At 38.7% G+C, this 20985-nt stretch overlaps 2 protein-coding genes across 2 annotated transcripts; one reads left to right on the forward strand and one right to left on the reverse strand.

Moving 5' to 3' along the window:
• The first annotated feature begins 9904 nt into the window (after window positions 1–9904).
• Window positions 9905–14340, forward strand: LOC135077291 (calphotin-like). The gene is made up of 3 exons (XM_063971826.1): window positions 9905–10438; window positions 11119–11170; window positions 13133–14340. The coding sequence occupies exons 1-3, from the start codon at window positions 9969–9971 to the stop codon at window positions 14249–14251; spliced, it is 1641 nt and encodes a 546-aa protein (XP_063827896.1). The 5' UTR covers window positions 9905–9968; the 3' UTR covers window positions 14252–14340.
• A 2181-nt stretch (window positions 14341–16521) lies between these two features.
• Window positions 16522–17535, reverse strand: LOC135077508 (cuticle protein 16.5-like). Its single transcript, XM_063972064.1, has one exon. It carries the CDS (start codon window positions 17456–17458, stop codon window positions 16607–16609), a length of 852 nt encoding a protein of 283 aa, XP_063828134.1. The 5' UTR covers window positions 17459–17535; the 3' UTR covers window positions 16522–16606.
• Between the last annotated feature and the right edge of the window lie 3450 nt (window positions 17536–20985).

Here is a 20985-nt window from a genome sequence, read left to right on the forward strand (position 1 = left end):
AAATATCACCCGTGCTTCAATTGTTAGTTTGTTTTTGTAATTATTGCATCGATTTATTAATTCAATAAATAAGTAATTTTATTGGTATAAATATCTCGTGTCTAATCTTTATTAGGAGTACATTTCACTCTAACAAACTCCACGATTGACTAGTGAGAAAGTGTGGACATTGGTTTTGTGTTATAATTTTGTTGATGCTTACAACACAATGCAGTTATCTAATGCGAGGATCCCTTATTAGGCCAATACCCCGCTTTCCCCAGCCATCTCGGTCCTATAAGGATCAGTGACATACTTTTTAATGATATTGCCACCCTAAAACTGCCTTAATAGCATTGAATTACGATATTGACCCATTATTGCGTTAATTTTAAAGTTCTGATGCTGTAAAAGAAAACAGATGTATGCCTGTTGTAATAATTTTATATTAAAACGTTATTATTACTGATTTGTAGTAATGCTAATTATATTCGTTTCGTTTTAGTTGGATAATGTAAATGTAATACAATAGTTATTACCATAGCGAGCGAAATTATCATCAAGCATAGAAAAGACATCAACGCGTTAGCGCGCATGCATTATATTTTGTAAATGAATTGTTGTTATCACTTAATATGATTTGTTTACTGTGTTTATTCATAACTTGTTACACCATGGCCATAAGTCGCAACGCGTGTCTTGAGTCCTGAGTTGGTTTGAGGTCGCAGAGTGACTCAGTGTCCTCAATGAGATTGGCCTTCGGGGTATCCCGCAGACATCGATGACATCGTTTTTAATCCTGTTAAATGCAACTTTTTTCTGCTCGTCTACTTTAGATAAAATAAAATTCATTAGTTTCGTTAATAGGTAGCTGTTAGTTAATTATTACTTTGTTACAAAGTTCGTGTGTCGTGAGGCATTAAGAAGAATCTGCTTGAGTCGGTCAAAATACTCGTAATCTGCGAACGACTCAAAATCAGGCGTATTTCAGGCATAGTGTAATCATTCCCTTATATTTGGTGGTTCTATTAAGCTCAAAACTCGATTCAAACTCATGCTTCTTAATCGTCACGATAAGTTGGATTTATGTGGATTTATTCTTGAGTGTACATTCATACTTGTGTGCCATTTCATAATACATTTCAGGCCGAAGTCATGCAGTGACATAAAGCTTTGTGTTGCAATTTTTGTATAGCCATAGCATACTACTGTTGTTGTGAAGTTGATGACAGCTTGTTAGGCCCAGAACAGACGGTGAAACGCTACTGCAACGAAACTGCAACTTTCTGATGATTCTTATGAATGAAACTGAAACTGAAAGTTTCAAACTGGTCGCGTCATGTGTGGTCTCTCAACGGACGCTATGGCAGAAACTTAGATGCAATTACAAAAGTAACTAGCAGTTGCAGTTTCGTTGCAGTTGCGTTTCACCGTCTGTTCTGGGCCTTAGTAATTCGCAATAGACATAAACGCCAACTGCGTTGCGGATTCGATTTGGCTGAAGACGTGATCAGTGGATACGACATAATACAAGCTACAGAATATTAATAAATTGTTTGATAGAACCTATTTTAATAAATGTTTAAAATCCCCAACCACTAAACAAAACTCTTGATTGTTGTGGCATAAGCCAAACGATCTTTGTTTTATGCTTGGTAAGACGCTCATTCGTTTCAGAGAGCTATGTAAATTTACATTTAAAATTAAATTAATATTTATGTATGTAAGTAGTCGTAGTGTTACTAAAATTACGCAACATTTACGCCAAGTATATGATTATTATGATGTTCTAAGTATATTATAATGAGAAGTCGGCCGAAATTGAGTAGGTAGTTCCGTTTGTAATAATAACTATTTCGTCGATTCGGTTGTAATTTTAAATCAATTTAATCGATTTTTGGTGGCTCTTATGTTTGGCGAGGTCCAACTAAATAAGGAGTAATTTGTTCCTAGGGCTTGTTTCTATTACTTTGGACAAAAATTAGAGTTTTCAGTGATTCATGCCACTGAGCAGGAGGTTGTATTTGTTTGATACAAGAATATTGATACTTAGCTCGTAGGTATAGTCTATTGATCTGTCTACTAAGTAATCGTATTTTTTTAATGATATTCTTTAAAGGACTATAAGGAGGACCGCAAATGCGTTTGCACGACTAACAGAACAGCAGGATTAAAGTGGATCGAAATTAATTCGTAAAAGGTGGCTTGATTTGAAAGAGGTTTACACCCACGTGGGCCAAAAAGACTGAGAAGTAGAAGAAGACTAAGACTTTAGAAATAGCGATGAGTCATCGTGTGCAATGATAAGCATGATATCACAGTTTTGCGTAAAACAGGACTTAGGTTTTCGGCGTCCGTTGCACAAGTCGCGGCGAGCCGGACCTGCGCCGGCGCAGCTTGTGCAACAGTTCGCTGAACCACGACTCAGAGCCACTCGCGTGTGGTACTAAGCAGCACATCAAGCTTCACAGTCCAGCATCTTATGTTGGTTGTAATAGACGCTATTTTGCAGCAAAAGTGTAGTCTAATGTGCTATCGACTGGTCCGAGTTACTTCACATTAGTTGTTTTGATGCTCCATTAAGCACTACATGATACTTATTATGACTAAGTATTAAAATAGTTTTTGAAACTAAATAAGTAGGCCGTGTATTGAGTTTGGAAATCTTCATATTCTAGAAAGATTAAAAGAATTTATGAAATAAGTCTAAAACAATGCCCTTATTAAACCATGCAGTCTTCGCATACATTATGTATCAGGCATCAACATAAATGTTTCGGCAGTGGAAGACAGCGTATGTATGTGACTGCACCAGACAGTCTGCCAATAGAGAGAGATGGCGGGAGTTCGTGCGGAGAGTTGTATCCGTCTCTACAACAGATTTGAATAAAGCCTCAACGTGACCACGGCCGCTCTGCCAAGAGCGAAACGAATAAGAAGAAAAGAAAAAGATCGACATATGATCATCAGCTCATCCAGTCAGGTGGCATCACGGACACGGATTACTTATAAATAGGTTTCAACAATTTGAAAACTATTGTAAGAAGGTCAGCAGCTTGCTGATGTTGTGATAAGTAAACTTCCCAAAACTATGAAGCATGTATCGATAAATTAATGATAAAACGTTGAAATTATCCTGGGGAACCTTGAATTCAGTGTGTCTTGGTGCATTTTTAATTCATGTACCTTTGACTTCTCTCTAAGAACTTCGTCAACTGTTGGCCAAGCGAAATATTTTACATACATTACAATATAATTAGTTTCATGGCCATCTTTTTTCTTTACACATTTGTAATTTTGTATAAAAGATAAAAATAGTGAATTTCGCAATTTTTTTTCTATTTGTTCGAAATCAACATAGATTTCGTAATAAACTTAATTTAGCGAGTTGGCGGCATCAGCTGTACTGGCGCCAACATTTCTTCACAAAAATGCTACATTTTATTGTACTATTTTAGAAACAAAGTTATTGATGGTGGATACAGAGATTTTAGAGTGATATCCGTGGATTAAAGACATTGCACCCATCTACGGTGCAACGAACCCAAGTTCACTATAGTTCAAAACACTCAGTTATGTAATTCTGTTCTGTGCCTTTTATCTAGATTCATAAAGTACATAGTCGAGTGGCCAGTTCTCGGCAACAGCCTGCAACTACGACTTCCTTACTTTAACTTCTATCGCCGACGTTTACACCAGTGCATTTTTACGGTTTGATAGACTTTAAGCTCTATTTTAATCTGTATAAAAGCTTAATTCAATATCGCAGCGCTCTGCGTCACGTGTAGTTTCGCTAGTGCGTACAAGGAGGTACAAGATCACTGGACTCGATGACGTAATGTAAGGTAGCTTCGAAGACGTCGCTGTTTACATTTTTTGCTGCCACTGTTGCTGGAGTAGACTACTTTGTAATTGGTATTGCGCAATAGGTTATTGACTTTTGTTTAAATATTTGGTACACTCGACTATTTTTATGTCTTAAAAGTGAATGACGGCCTTTGCTCGTTAATTCAGGATGGAAATATTAAAAAAGAAGCATGGAAAAGTTTCAATTTAAAATTAATTGCTTAGTTTCTTAACTTAGCTACATTTTATAAGATTATGATTGTTGTCGCCCTAGTTGGAATTCCCGTTAATCAAAACTATTAAACATTTCTCAAGAAGGTTGCTGAATATTGTTAGTGTATTATTTTGGCCAATTACTGGGAATTTATTGCAAGACACGGGTTTTCCGAACTGCGCCTATTGCGGTGCGCGGAGGCCACGCGAGAGTTGCGGAATATAGTTACTGTAGAGTCGTCGTTTGTTCGTTCATTTAATTAGTAGCACTTTTTTTTTACAATATACAATATTGACTAATAGAAGAAACAAGGATTAGAATGCCATTTATGCGCCATTCTTATTGCTTGTGTGATCTTTTCTAGACAACGTAGGCCGATTATAAACAGTTGTGGAGTAGACAGTTTATTATAGGTACGAGTATATGAGTATAAGAGAAGACGAGTTTTAAAACTAGAAAACTATTTTTACCAATGATTTGTACCTACAATGTTTACAGTAAAGCACAGTCTTGACTTATCGCAGTACGTCATGATGGGGAAATCTGCACCACAATTTACTTAATTTGTAAAATATAAACAAAAAGAATGTTAAAGTATTGTTTCCGTATACAACAAATTCTTTTTCAATTCATTACTTCTCGTTACTCGGAATTGAGTAAAATATGTTAAAATTATTTAAATGATAAAAACATAAAATGGTGTATGATGACGTATCCATAGATACATTTAAAACAAAGGTAGTAAACATAATAATTAGGTAAATCTAGCTATGACTATAACCATCAAATAAAAAAACATTGTGTGATCGTTATAAAACGACTCTACGCCACTGCTGTGCTAATCGATTCGATGGCCTACTTTCGGTCGACTGCAGCGCCACGTAACTCTGGGCTTCCCTGCTCCTGCCAAGGACTCCTGCCGCAACCAAGCCGGGGTTTTCCAGGCTCGTGAGAACTGAAATGGAAACTAATTGTTTTTTCAGGGCATTCTTAAAAACGATGCAACGGTTTTTTTGGATACAAGTTTGTAATAATAAGTTATTTGCGGAGTATTCATGTAATTGTGCTTTATTAGTTCTAACATTTAGTTAATTAGTAAGTTTAATAGTGATTAACTGTTGTAGATAATTTAAAAAGTCACTGCCGCATTGAAGTTGAAAGTAATGAAAGGAACTAATGAATACATATGATGTTAACTGAAATACTCGTAGGTTTTATATTTTCTTCTGATCGTCTACTCGATTGTAAAAATGGGAAATGCATGTGAGAACTTCCTTTAATCATGCTTTTAGTATTATTTGATAAATACTTTTTATTGTAACGAAACTACAATACTGTATTTTTCAACACATCAGGGAAAAATCTGAGATGAGCCTTGCTAACGAGAACCTACACAAATTTACATGACAATACAAAGGTATCAGAAAGTAAGCGTTGCGCTAATAAAGTACGCAAAAACAATGGAAATTGGAAACTTTGCCACCACCGAGCCATGACGTCACATCCTCCGTGGAGAAAGCAGCAATTACTTAAGTAGCAATGTTCTCATACTTATTTACTGCAATTATTATGGTTGGTGGAACTGGATAATGTATATTTTTACAGTACGGTGATTGATTGTTGTGTTATGTAGAGTAATATGACTGATACGTTCGTTCATTGTATTCAATTTTTCCGTTATACGAGTATGTATGTATGTTATCTAGCAGGAATAAAAAGTAACAGTAATAACTGTGACAAAAAATATTTGAGAGAGTTCTAGAAGTAATCAAATAGGTTACACATTAATGATTATGATATAATTATGCGATTCTGAATACTCATAGTTAGAGAGAGATTTATTTCTGAACCCTTCAAAAATATAGTACTTTTATTTGCTTTTTTAAGTATTTTAAACCAAATAAATAATTTCCCTTTCGTTATGAATGCTTTACTGTCATTAAAGTTACAATATCTAAATAAACACTGAAAATTAAAAAGATGTAGCCTTGTAGCTCTATAGAATGTATGAATTCGTAGCGTCTCATTTTCGTAGCACTTTGTTATGGTCCATTTTATACAGTGCCATCTATCGGATAAACGCGTATTTCTTTCATAATAGTTTTCTTGGTTCAACTTTCCACCACGAGACCGCGTAGTCGCCTCGCTACTAAACCTTTTCGATTTGCAAGTTTTTACACAGGTGGCGTTGTTTGACTTCTTAAAATATAGTAGTTTCGTAGTCCATGGCTCGTAGTAAGAAAGTAGGAGAAACAGTGAAGAAATATTTCACGTACCTATTTCTAATATTGGTAATTATCCGAATAGTTAGTGTATAAAAATGTGTTAGTTAACATGAACTAATTATCACAGGTTTGTATGCTATCAAACCTACTTGCTTTTATGGCAACGGCATCGTTATATGATTGAAAACTTGTTAGCTAGAGGGCGTTCTTTTATGTTTACAAATATTTTATAACAACAATAAACAAACTAACATTAATATGCCTGTATGTCGTTACGCCTTCCCAAGATTGTAATTAAATCGTTCAAACAAAGGCTAATTAATACATAAAAATGTTAATAAAATATTTATCTGTGTCTTTATAACTCTGAATTCTGAAACGTGTGGTTAAGCTTGAATTCAAGCTTTTAAGCTTAACTAATTATAATAGGGAAATGGAAATAAATGAATCGTCGACGAAAAGTCCATTGACGAATCGGTCGTAGGAGAATGGTTGCGGAATCTCTTAACTAGCTAGAGGTCTTTTTAAGGCTGAGTTGCACCAACTTACTTTAAACAATAAACCGGAGATTAATTTTAAACTTTCGCGTTGCATAATTGAATTAATTTTAAACTATCCGCGTATCGCCTTAAAACCCGTTTAAATTAATCAATAACTGGTGATTTGTGTAAGGAAATTGACAGATTTCTGAAGTTTGTTAAAGTTAAAGTAAGGTGGTGCAACTCAGCTTAAATAATTAATTAGAAGCTTAATATTTTATACTTACCTAATTATCGGTTACTAAACATTGTATAATTGAATAAAAAATAGTTATCAATGTTCAACTGTTGATAGCAAGCTATAACTTAAGCTCCTCCTACATGTCGTACCTCACAAAAACCTAATGTTAGGTAGGTACCTAGTTTGGGAAATAATTTTATTACTTGTAAAAAACAAAATGTATTTTATTTAATGACGTGGTGGTCGTTATAAATCCTCAGTTTAATTAAAATCGTGAATATCAAACGGCTAAAGTATTTTATTCTGTCACTTTTTTGTTTTGCACTAGGCTTTTCTTGCGGTTTCACTCGTCATTGAACTTTCTGCAGTCAAAGTAAGAATAACGACTAATTTATAAGTTTTATTATAAATTGAAAGTTTTGAGCACACACACTTCGTGGCCTGCGCTAAAAAAGTTCTTATAAGTTTTAACATCAGATTAGCAGTTCAAATTTCACCGAAAATCACTTTCTAACATTGCATGATAAAATATAAATGTAGTACATTTGAGTATTCGCTGAATTTGTATTTAAAAGTTAATGTGTATGTTAGGGTGTCCCTTATATGGCCGAAAAAAATTTTTTTTTAGATATTGAAATGCATACCCCCTATTTCTTTTCGTACTACTCAGACATACTTAAATACAAAATGTCATCTTCCTACGTCAACATTAACCCGTGCCGACCGAGCTCTGAAGATTTTGAAAAATGCTGGTTTTACCCCTTTTATTAAGTAGCTAAATCAATTAAAATATTTAATTTTTATACAATATTTATTAAAAGAAGATAACATTACAGATCAGACAATATATTTTACTTTTGAGGGAACCTTTTTTACCTTCTGGATACAGATTTCCATGCTCTTGAATATTGGCCTGATTTTTGCTACACTGTGCGAAGCAAAAAAAACTTTTGCTCTTCCTTTGCAATGATCAAACCATGAAAATCTTGCATAAGCTTTATAGCTCTTTCAGCTGTATCATTAACTACCCTTAAAGAAAGCACTTTTTTGCCTTTAAATAGGAAATATCTTTATCTCATATAGAAATGTGTCTCAGGGGGAAATTATTATCAATTTTCAATAGAGAAAATAAATTTATACTCTTGACAGACACAAAACTACTCAATGGTTTTCCAGCAACAATAAATAAGGCAGTATTACTATCAATTCATTAAAAACAGGATAAAAAATTAGTACAAAGTCCTATTTACCATAGAAATAATCATATCTTCTTCAGATGGAATGTATCTCTTCCCAGAATCATACATACTCTCTCTTTGTACTTTTACTACAATATTGACGGTGTTTGTTCATTACCTTCATCATCAAAGAGTGATAAAACGGCAATTTCTTCTGATATGAAGTACCAAAGATGTTGACTAAACTTGCTCAGGGCTGCCTTGGAAATCAATTTGTCAACACTCTCATATACCTTTTGGAAAGTGGATGTCAAGAGGTCCTTAAGGCTTTCCTCAGAGCTGGTAAGCTGGTCGTGATGTCCTTGCGTTGGTATAGAATCTTGCGTAGTAAGAGATGACGATAAACCTCCGAAACATTTGCTCTATTTTTTATTTATTTATTTATTAAATTTTCTTTGTCTTGCACTTTCTACTTTCCTAACTAACTTTTTGTCTACACCTTAACACTCTGGACGCCTTGGTTTTATTTGTTTTTGTTAAAATATTTTATTTGTTTTTAAATCCTCCTCACCGCGGCGCTTATAAATCTTGATTTTTTTAAATAATTTTTCTTGCAACTCCCTCCAAGCATGGTGAAGATACACAAGTTTTTTTACACAGTTAGGCTCTGGTAGGATTTATACCTTTTCCCAAAATATAATACACTCCCGAATGATGAGATTAGAGCTTTCAATAACATTTAATTAACTTCGCAAAATATGTTAAAAATACTGCAAAAACTTGACGATTAACGGTAACTTTGTGCCTATTATTTGATAAATGTACGTTCCCGACTAAGAAAATACTTTTTTTGTTGCTTCTTAATTCCACAGCCATCTTCTAAATGTCAAACAATAGGTGTTAATCACGAGATTAATTGAGAACAAATGACAAACACCGCGAATACGCACCGCTACTGCCGCGCAACATGTTTCGATGCAAGTCGGCACGGGTTATCGTACTCCAAATAAGGTAAAAATTTATTTCCGAGTGTTTTAGAGGCAAACAAACAAAACTAAGACCTATGCGTTACAAATTTAAAACTTTGAAAAATAAGGGACACCCTAGTGTATGTATCTAATCATGACATTGCCCCCAAGCTTTCAGCGCGTTTATTGAACAATAAATTTCGCCTTTATAATATTAGTGTAATAACATCTACCTCTAGGTACTAATGTCAATCAATCACATATTCTACTATAACATAAGGTTTTATGGTGTTCTTAAATAACCGGTTTTGAGGAGACCCAATTATCTGCTGCGAACAAAAATAGTTTTCTTAGAAACTTCTCGTATAACTCGATATGTAAATTTCTTTAATTAAAAACATGATAACTACTTGTAAAGTATTAATCTCTTAAGTATGTGGGTACTTCTGATTGGTATAGGCGATTTATTGCGGATGTGAAACGGATATAGAGTGGCCTTGGAAATAAACGTTTGTAGATCACCATACAATGAGCTTTTTGCATGTAGCCACCCACGATGTCAACTATCCGTCCACAAATGTCAACAGCTCGCTACCGCTGCCTACTACCGCGAGAGCCAACAGTAGCAGACACTTAGGAGCGACCTTTACCACTGATATCGGCGACATTTACAAGGACGATCACTTTGTATTCCTAGACGCCCAAACGATCTCGGGTATCATGCGTAGATATTATCATTAGTATAAATAGCAGGACGAGTCCGAAATAGGCATCAGTCGACCGTGATCGGTGCGAAGTAATCTTCCTTACTCGGATCCCAACACAGACCTCGTTCGATATGAGATCGCTGGTGGTGTTGTTCGCTGTGATCGCCGCGGCGGTGGCCGCCCCCTCGCTGTACGTGCCCTCGGCCGTGTCCCATCAGTCCCGGGTGGACGTGCACTCGTCGCCTGCTGTGGTAACTCAGTACGTTGCTGAGCCAGTAGTCGCCACTCACGTGGTAGCCGAGCCCGTGGTGGAGGCGCGCGCTGTCTACGCCGCCCCCGCTGCCGTGTCCCACCAATCCCGCGTGGACGTCCGCTCATCCCCTGCCGTAGTCGCTTCAGTCCCCGTGGTCGCGTCCGCCCCCGTCGTCGAGCCAGTGGTGGCCTACGCCGCCGCTCCCGTCAGCACCGTGTACGCCGGTGGTTCTGCCGTGTCCCACCAGTCCCGCGTCGACGTGCAATCCTCCCCGGCCGTGGTTTCCGAACATCTAGTGGCCCCCGTGGTCGAGGCCCGCTCGGTTCTGACCCCCGCTGTGTACAGCTGGTAAATCTAGATTACAGTATTAAGGATCCCGTAAGCGTTAAAGAAAATGTATGTATTATGTAAATAAATAAAAATATTACACATTATGAATACGTTTTATTTAATTAATACGCGCTTAAAGCAGTCATGTTGTAAAATGTTAATGTTAATTAAGAACAATATTGCAAGTTTTAGAAGCGAAATCAGCGCTAAATGTTAGTATAATTTGGATGTAAGTTTTATTTCAGTATAAAATGCTTAAAATCTGACAATCTGATGTCCTTAGGGTATCTTTAAAATCACGTAGACAAAGCTATGAGTAGGAATAATAGTAACTGAACTTGAGTAAACAGTACGAAAGTATATTTTTTTTACTAAAAACCTGAATAATATCTACGAAAAACCTGATTAATATCATTTAGAGATATGAGAATTCACATTCAAGTATTTAAGATGTCAGTGACGGACTAAAAGCTACACAAGCGAAACTTTAAGTAGAAGCTTTTTTTAATTAGAACGATGAAGCTCTAGGTCTCTTAACAAACGTTAAAAATCTGTCAAATTGCATAAAAAACACCGGTTATCGTTATAGTTACGGTTAAATTTAGGTGGTGCAACTCAGCCTAATGGTCCAATCCAGCCTTAATATTACAGAGGTGGTATTATTTTAAATTACAATTATGGACCCTGTCGGGCAACAGCATTTTAGAAGCTAAACGTCAACTGATGGCTAGAGATGATCAGAAGGTGCTAGTACATAATACTCGTAGTTTGTAATAAATCATTTGACTTGTATTTAAAATTGAAATTTTATCCGTGAACATTATCTCTATCGTCAGCTAAAAAGTGTCAAAGCTCGTAACTCCATTAGATCAAATACAGAAAGCACATGTTTTTTTATGTGACAGGAGGCAAACGAGCAGACGAATCTTCCGCAAGAAACTTTTGTTATGAAGTTTTTATAAATAGGTAAGTACCTAGTTATTACAATTAAAAGAAATTACATGAAAATTCGCGGCAAGTGTCTAAAACGGAGTTATGAGATTTAGAAAAATGAAATCGTACAGTACTCGTACAGTTGTATGTACAATAAAGTACGTTAATGTTGCCAAGTAGAGCCCATTAAATTAATATTTACCTACTTACGTAGCACTTTAGTTGTACTTGTAGTACATTAGATATATCGTAACTCAATGGTAGACCTATCAAAGCTACATAGAGGTTGTTAGGTAAATGAGTTTATAAGCCGACACTAGCCCATGTTACAGAGGAGTAATATTTTTTTAATTTTGATACAAATCTGATTTTATAATTAAAGAAATTAAAATGATGATATCAAATTTCTGACTTCACCATACCATTTATAATTATGCACATGTTAACATGGGTCAGTGTCGGCTTATAAACCCAGTTACCTAACTATGTACGAGTATAAGATGCCACAAAGTTTGGCTTGAGGTGCTGTCATGTGTTACATCGAAATCGATATGTCAACTGAGTCACAAATTATTCGTTTTGTTCATTTGTTTTTACACAACTCAAGCGGTCTAGTTTTATAGTCCATTCATAAAATGTAGTTGAACCTGATAAACAAGTAATAACATAACGTATTACATAATATCGGAACAATAACTTATTTATTTATTGCAAGTCCTTTGAATTGGAATGCTTGCATCTGACCTTGCCAAATTCTTACTCGTACATTGTGTGCACGTTAATTTGAAATGAATTATTTTCCGGGTTACATAATTACGTCATTGATAATAATTTCACTGTATTGTTTTTGCTCATCTCATTGCAATCTTTTTAATTATACTTTGCGTAATTTTGTATGAAAATGTAAAACATATTATGCAGTTATTTATGCTGAATACAAATGATGTTTTATTGTATAACCCGATCATTTCGATTGTTTAAAGAATGTTTTGAGCTTACGTATATGAAGAATATACCTTTGATAAGGACATACAAGATGTTAATAACTTAGAATAATGTTTGCTTTAATCATTATTTTTATTTTTTTTGATATTTCAATGCTTTTAAAAGTTAATATTAATATTAAGTAGTAATAAATCTAAGAAATAATACGAACAGTTAGCATTTTTAGTAATCTTACACACATTATTTTATCTAGATACTATTTGCAAATATTATTCTCGTATTTACATTACATCACCATATTTGCCTTGCAAGTTTGACTCGGCGTTTGAATGTCCATAATTGAAGTCACTTTAAAAGTAGTTGCTATAGTTGTTGAATTCCACTGATTAGGGAGGAATGTCTACGTCATCTGTCGGAACTTTGGTTTCACTCGTACCTCCAGAAATAGCAACTCATTGGAATATATCCTGGTGTAAAATATGTCCATAAACATGTTACATTTACAAAATAATGATTGAATAGGTGCTAAGCATGGATTTGAATTGAAAATTCTTTCCTTAAATTTTCCTATGGGGTTTTTTGCTCGCGGATTTATGGCAAACGTACTTATCAGAAATAAGATCAATCGCTGCGCAAAAGCTGCCCTCAACGAGGTTGTTTACTTTCACCTGACACTTGACATTGCTTGTTCACAAATAATTTAAGCCTCGTAATATAATAAGCTAATTATTTCATGGCTGTTAGTATAAAAAGCCTGTGTGTTGAGTAAGCAGTATCAGTCGACCGATCAACGGTTTGAAGTGATCCTCTAGTGTTCGTCGAATTACAACACAGACCACGTTCGCAATGAATCCGATGGTGGTGTTGTTCGCTCTGTTCGCCGCAGCTTGCGGCTCGCTGGTGCCGCTGGCGCAGCCCGCGCACCACCCCGCGCTCGTGCTGGACCCGCACGGCCGCCCCCTGGACACCGCCGAGGTCATCGGCGCGCGCGCCCTGCACCTGCAGGCCAAGGCGCTGGAGCACTCCTACGCCCCCGTGGCCCACGCCGCCGTCGTCGCCCCCGTCGCCCACAGCGTGTACGCCGCGCCCGTGGCCCACTCCGTGCTCGCGCCCGCCGCCGTCTCCCACCAGTCCCGCGTCGACGTGCACTCCAGCCCCGCTGTCGTGTCGCACGCCGTGCACGCGCCCGTGCTCGCGCACGCCGCCTACTCGCCCCTGCTCGGCCACTCCGCCTACGGCCTCGCTGGACACGGCCATCTGCTGAAGAAGCGCTCCCTGGCCCACGTCGCCTACAGCGCCCCCGTCGTCGCCGTCGCTCCCTCCGCCGTCTCCCACCAGTCTCGCGTTGATGTCGTGTCCAGCCCTGCTGTGGTGTCCCACGCTGTCGCCGCCCCCGTCGTTGCCCACGCCGCCCCTATCGTCGCCCACGCCGCCCCCGTCGTCGCTGTGGCTCCCTCCGCCGTGTCCCACCAGTCCCGTGTTGACGTGCGCACCAGCCCCGCTGTAGTGTCCCACTCCGTGGTCGCCCCCGTCGCCCACAGCGTGTACGCCGCTGCCCCCGTCGCCCACAGCGTCTACGCCGCTGCCCCTGTCGCCCACGGCGTGTACGGTGCCGGCGCCTACGGTCACGGTGTATCTTCCATCTACGGTGCTCACGCTGGCTTGGGTCTCTCTCACGGCCATCTCCTGAAGAAGCGTTCTCTTGCTCACGTCTACGCTCCCGTTGCCCACGTTGCTCACATTGTTCCCTCCGCCGTGTCGCATCAGTCTCGCGTTGACGTGATCTCGAAACCCGCCGTGGTGTCCGAGGTCGTGTCTGCCCCCGTGGCCGTCGCTCACGCTGTCCCCTCCGTGTCCTACGCTCACGTGGCGCCCCTCGCGCACTCCGCCGTCTGGACCGCCCCCGCTGCGCATCTTTCCCATTCTGGACTCTTCCATTCCGCCCTTTGGTGAACAACGATTCGACGAACGATGTAGTTTTCGTTTTAATAGTTTATTTTATTAAAATGAATAGACAAATATAGACCAATTTTACAAATTTACACATTTCTTTAATTTCAATTGATGCCTAATCACCCCAAACATTACTAAGTAAGAGTATTATCAATTATTGAAGTATCTATGTATAATACATAGTTACATAAGTTAAGAATTTACAAAATAACAGACGAGTATTTTGTGTCATGTTCCCTAGAGAAATTGACGCATAAATAAAGTGATATCAGATTGGAGTGGCTATTGATGTTGTTAGAGTATTAATAAAGTTGCTACGAGTAATTTTGACAGCAGCAGTGGCAATTACTTTTGTAATCAAATAAATATAGCAAACTTTAATAGTTGTAGGAAAGTTTTTATTTCCATTTCGAAGATAAGTAATAGTCGATAAGATTAAGTCGACTTGTACGAGGAATTTTCAAAAAAGCTTTGTCTTTTAAGAGTCTTTATACCACAATAATTACGTCTATCAGTCACACTCTAATTATTTTCAGGGGTACTTATAATAATTCTTGTTAATTATACAGCAGTTTAACACAGGAACATTATTTTGCATAATGTCATGGCTTCGGAAATTATAGGCAGGTCGGTAGTTTAAACCATTGGCTCAATTAGCTGATTTATAACCACTGCAAAAGCAATGGTACAAGTATGTCATTAAACTGATCCGGTATTTACGATATTTTAAGATTGCTCATAATTTTGACGATATTTTAAAATATAGGATTATTGGGATAAAGTGCGACAAGGTGACAACTGAACAATTAACGATTATTATACGACAGTTCCTAATTTTGTTGTTCTGTAATTAGACTTGTTCGATCTACGTCCAGTGTCAATGCTAATTTTGGGACACCTCTATAGCGTGTGCAGAATTAACCAACAAAGACAACAACAAAATGGTTCAAAAATATAAATGGTCAACCTTCTATAATAAGGACATACTACGTAATTCAGTCGCTAAGCGTTTGTGATGGTTCGTTCATAGAGCTTAGCATGCCTCCCGAGGCACGTAAGTTATATTTAAATACATACATATCTATACTTGTAAAACACTTGATTCATTATTGCATAATAAGTATGTTGCAGTAAACTTATAATCGGTCAACACCATTTTTGACTAATTTTTCTAGTCGTAAAGTGATATTAACGAAGGGCGTCTTATCTTTTGTAGTCAATAGTGGTTTTGACAGGTCACCCAAAGCGCGATGGAGCGAGCTATGCTCGGAGTTTCCCTGCGTGATCGAATCGGAAATGAGGAGATCCGCAGGAGAACCAAAGTGAAAGACATAGTACACAGAATTGCTAAAATCAAGTGGCAGTGGCCGGGGCACATAGCTCGTAGAGACGATGGTCGTTGGGGCAGAAAAGTTCTCGAATGGCGACCACGGGCTGGAAGACGTAGCGTGGGCAGACCTCCTACTAGGTGGACCGACGATCTGGTAAAGGTCGCGGGAGGAGCCTAGATGCGGGCGGTGCAGGACCTTTCATTGTGGAAAACCTTGGGGAAGGCCTTTGTCCAGCAGTGGATGTCATTCGTCAACATATTTTATTTTTCTAAACATGACAACAAAGGTGTATGCAAAATTATCTTAATCAGATAGGATGTACACGTAGGTTCCATTAAGTGGTCGCTAACTTGTAGGTACATCCGAACAGTTCAAGTTAAATAAAAGCTCGTAAAGTATAGAAACATCTTAAAGCTTTTGCCTCCTTGTTACACTTTCTATACTAACTAAAAACGATTTTAAATAGGAGAAAGAAACATACAATTAATATTGTTATTAAGTAAAACAAGTATACAACTCTGGACTTACTTAAAACATTCTTAGTTCATGTGTAGAAGGTTATCGGGTATCGTTAAAACTTACTTCACTTGAAATTAAGTCATATTTTCATTATTCAGTCTTAAAATTGGCAACAATGTCACTGAAAATGTTCGTTAATACTTTTAATTTTATTTATCAATGATAAGCCCATGTTTGGCTTAAAAATAGGCTCAAGGCACAAACTAAAATGTTTTGTTACCTCTGTCTATCCTGTTAGCCTGTGACTGTTCTAAGTAGTGTTTTTATTTACGAGAACTTTTGGCAAATTGCTTATTATGGAATACACACAAAATACGAGTAAGTGTCTCCTTTGAAGGTTCTATGCTAATGTTTTGAAATAACTCTTATGTAGAGGAAGGAGGTTGAGATATACGAGTATAGAAAAAATATACAGAAATGTTATGGTTTTCACATATTTTATTTATAAATATTTTTTTTACATTTTTACAATTCACTAAGTTCTTAGGTTCGTCAGATTCGCTGTTCACCAGGCATGGACCAAGGGAGAGGCATGATGGTAGGCAGAGCTGTGGGCAAGGGGAGCGACCACACCGTGACCGTAGGCGCCGGCACCGTACACGCCGTGCGCGACAGGGGCAGCGGCGTAGACGCTGTGGGCGACGGGGGCAGCGGCGTACACGCTGTGGGCGACGGGGGCGACCACGGAGTGGGACACTACAGCGGGGCTGGTGCGCACATCAACACGGGACTGGTGGGACACGGCGGAGGGAGCCACAGCGACGACGGGGGCGGCGTGGGCGACGATAGGGGCGGCGTGGGCAACGACGGGGGCGGCGACAGCGTGGGACACCACAGCAGGGCTGGACACGACATCAACGCGAGACTGGTGGGAGACGGCGGAGGGAGCGACGGCGACGACGGGGGCGCTGTAGGCGACGTGGGCCAGGGAGCGCTTCTTCAGCAGATGGCCGTGTCCAGCGAGGCCGTAGGCGGAGTGGCCGAGCAGGGGCGAGTAGGCGGCGTGCGCGAGCACGGGCGCGTGCACGGCGTGCGACACGACAGCGGGGCTGGAGTGCACGTCGACGCGGGACTGGTGGGAGACGGCGGCGGGCGCGAGCACGGAGTGGGCCACGGGCGCGGCGTACACGCTGTGGGCGACGGGGGCGACGACGGCGGCGTGGGCCACGGGGGCGTAGGAGTGCTCCAGCGCCTTGGCCTGCAGGTGCAGGGCGCGCGCGCCGATGACCTCGGCGGTGTCCAGGGGGCGGCCGTGCGGGTCCAGCACGAGCGCGGGGTGGTGCGCGGGCTGCGCCAGCGGCACCAGCGAGCCGCAAGCTGCGGCGAACAGAGCGAACAACACCACCATCGGATTCATTGTGAACGTGGTCTGTGTTTTCTGACGAACTAGATCACTTCAAACCGCACACGGTCGACTGATAAATTCGAGTTGCACTCCGTCATATTTATACTGACCGGATATAATTAAAAGGTAAGGCGAATTTCGACTTTAATAATATCTGTTAGAACAATGTCAGTTGTCAATAAAATGCGTGACCTCGGTGCGTGTGTGGCGGTCAAAGCGAAAGAATTTCGTGGTCGGAGTATGTAGTGCGCAACGGCGGCCATTCGCGATGCTTTAGCCGGGTAGTTCATTCATACCGCCTGCTACGTAATAAAAGCGGTTATAACAATTATGATATCATAGCCAAAAAATGGGTAACTAATTTAATATTTTGAGTTGGAAAATGAAAAGGGGGTTTACTTTAATATTTTCGCATTTTTGTAGAGATCGTTTTTTGTATTTTTTTATACTCTTGTGTCAAGTCGTATCATTTAACTTAAGCAGTTTAAATCTTCGACGTTATTTCATCCTATTGAATTGCAGTCCACATTTTCACTTAGCATCAACCACCATTTGAGGGGTTTTCAGTTTGCCTAATTAAAATGCAATATTACATAATTATCACAACTTTGATAAAATACGAGTACTACACCGGTAAATAAGTTCAAGATTACATATTCGTTCGTATGTCTATCATTTTGTTTGCCGGGTCACAACAATTTGTAATCTATAATAATACGAGGGTGGTCTGAAAAGTTTCCGACCTAACATAGATACAAGATTTTTTTTCTTAAAATTTATTTTTATTTTTCTACATAGTCTCATCTACAGTAATTAGTCGGCGCCAAAACTCGGATTTATTGCGCCTAAACTGCGCCAACAGAGCATTGGAAATGTTCATTCGAACACGTCGTTGGTCTGACGTTAGCAAACGCGGCACCCAACGCGCGGACAGCTTTCTCATGCCTAAATCTTGATTTAATATGTGACAAACACGTTCTTTGGACATTTTCATTGCCTCTGCTATCTCTCTCACTTTAATTCGGCGGTCGTCTAACACCATTTGGTGAACTTTAGCGATGTTATCGTCAGTAGTTACAGTTTTTGGACGTCCCGAACGTTCATCATCTCCCAAGCTCTTACGGCCACGTTTAAATTCGGCTGCCCAAAATTTTACTGTGGTAAATGACGGTGAAGAGTCCCCGTACACAGAATCTAACTCATCTTTGATTTGCGTAGGGGTATTCCCTTTCAAAAACAAATATTTTATGACAGCTCGATACTCGATTTTTTCCATTTTCACAAAAATACTCACATCGACTCACTCAAACGACTTTCAAATAAAAACCGCGCGTCAAAAATGGCTGAAACTTTGAAGTGTTGCTGTCAAAAGATGCACAATTACATTCCCTGACTTTAATTGATGTGTGCTGCCATCTTCACGTTGAGGTCGGAAACTTTTCAGACCACCCTCGTATAACCAAATTAAACATCAGAGCATCAATATGACTCACATCTTACGTTATCTGTTGAATGTATGAATGCATTTGCATTGATTTGATAAAAATAAATTCTAGGTCCGGTGAGAACCGGCTTCAACAACTTCATAGCTTTTTCTGTAGATCCGGTTGGCCGAATAATTCATCTCACCAGCCCGACGACATAATTTTAGCTTGCAGCTTGTTCAGGACTTTGACATCCCACGTCCTTGTATTTACTTCATTCTTGGAAGGCCATATCTTAGCTTCCTGACGATTCCATAAGCGTATCTAAATCAATAAGCATTAGATCGTGAATGGCGCGCAGCCTTCGTCGGCGGCGCACGCGCCGAAGAAAGGAGCCGGGCGGCCATTCAAGCGCGAACTAGGAATTATTCGATTACTAACACTTTAGTTCCGTGTTTTTGTAGTTAAAGGACACACGGTTGATATTAGTGCGTTTCAATTGACTTTATACACAACTTAGAACTAAATTAAGTATGTTTCATGGAGAAACATTTACAAAAGAGCGAATATGTGATCATTTAGGCGTAAAATTGCTTACACATTAGGTTTTATTATATTGCTGCATTTATAAATAATACTTACAAAGTCTTCCTCTTGTAAAACATTAAGTATGTTTCCAATTTCACAATTATCTAAAATTGTATTTTCTATGAGCGTGTCAACGTGCTTGTTTATTAATCTGGTTTACTGAAAGAACATTTTCCACTGTATAAAAATAATGCAAGAGTTACTATTTTTAGCTTATCCTAAAATAAATTCTCTTTTCAATCTCAAGTCATTGCACTGCAAACATCTTACAGCGAACAGCATTTCATCCCCCAAAGTACGAAACAATCAATAAATAAACACTATGATAAAATAACTTTCACGCTGTCGCTACAAATATTTACGGGAACCTTAGAGTGACCGTAAGAAGGACGTTACACTTTCTCAAGGGCAAAGTTTAATACTTTTCTGGTCAGACGACGCAGACCGCTTGAATTGCTTGAACCCTGGTGTGGGACTCAATTCTCTAAACGCATTAGGTTCCAGATGACAGATAGATTTAATTAGTTGTATCTAAAATGCATTCAATGCAAAATGAGTCTTACGTTCCACTGCAGAACATATGCCTTAACCTAACTTTGGGGTGTGGAATAGGTATAGAGATTTGATGAAATTGATACTAATGATTGATATCAATGAAGATGATTTTTAACTTCACCGGTACTGTGAGTTACAAAATGATTTGAGTATTAATCTGTGTTTTAAAATAAAAACATCTAGGTTTAAGTATCTAGGACAGAAAGTGCTAGAATTCTCATAAAACTACAGTTTCGTTGGAAAATATTTAGGAAAAGAACAAGTAAATAGAATATCTTGTCATATGGAGATAATATCTGCTCGCTCATTAACACTTCGAATGCGCTGTACACTTAATCACTCATTGCAGGTTAGGTGCATTGTCTGTATGAGTGAGAATAAGGATATTGCCGTGTATTGGATTTATGTCATACTAGCCGGCGCCCAGCCATAGCTTTGAAATAACAATGAGACTGGCTAGAGAATTGCAAGATTTGACAGACGGTAATATTGCATTAATATTCCTCTATGTACCTACGTAGAGTCGCACTTAAATTTCTTAGAAGGACTTTTAAGTATACTACTGTTCAGAATAAAAAACACAGTGAGGGCGTGCGTTGGTTAAAATAATGACAATGTTTTATGGACCTTTATTATGTCTTATTATAAGATATGATTTGTTTCAATCGATAAAACGCCTCGCATTTTGCAATTTTGATATTAATTCTTAAGAACATAGAGAGCAATATCTTAATTTAGCACAGACAGGCGCAATTAGTAGGTAGGTTCGTATAAAAATACACTTCTCTACTTGTTAACATTTATAAATAGAATTTCTTTGTTAGCTCAAAATCAACTACAAATAAGTATCTACACCCACGTGGTACTAAGAATAAGATCGCATAATAAACAACCATTAAAATTTGTTTTGTTCTAATATAATAATGAAATTCCGAAAAAACAGCCTCATCTAACATTCATGGTCTAATTAAA

The sequence above is a fragment of the Ostrinia nubilalis genome, chromosome 13 (genome assembly GCF_963855985.1).
Source record: "Ostrinia nubilalis chromosome 13, ilOstNubi1.1, whole genome shotgun sequence".
In the NCBI taxonomy this organism is placed as follows: domain Eukaryota; kingdom Metazoa; phylum Arthropoda; class Insecta; order Lepidoptera; family Crambidae; genus Ostrinia; species Ostrinia nubilalis.

Coding starts and splice junctions, on each gene's coding strand:
- LOC135077508 (XM_063972064.1), bottom strand. CDS start 17,458: ATGAATCCGATGGTGGTGTTGTTCGCTCTGTTCGCCGCAGCTTGCGGC.
- LOC135077291 (XM_063971826.1), top strand. CDS start 9,969: ATGAGATCGCTGGTGGTGTTGTTCGCTGTGATCGCCGCGGCGGTGGCC. Junction 10,439..11,118: donor ACCCCCGCTGTGTACAGCTG/GTAAATCTAGAT, acceptor GTCGGGCAACAG/CATTTTAGAAGCTAAACGTC. Junction 11,171..13,132: donor GAGATGATCAGAAGGTGCTA/GTACATAATACT, acceptor ATTACAACACAG/ACCACGTTCGCAATGAATCC.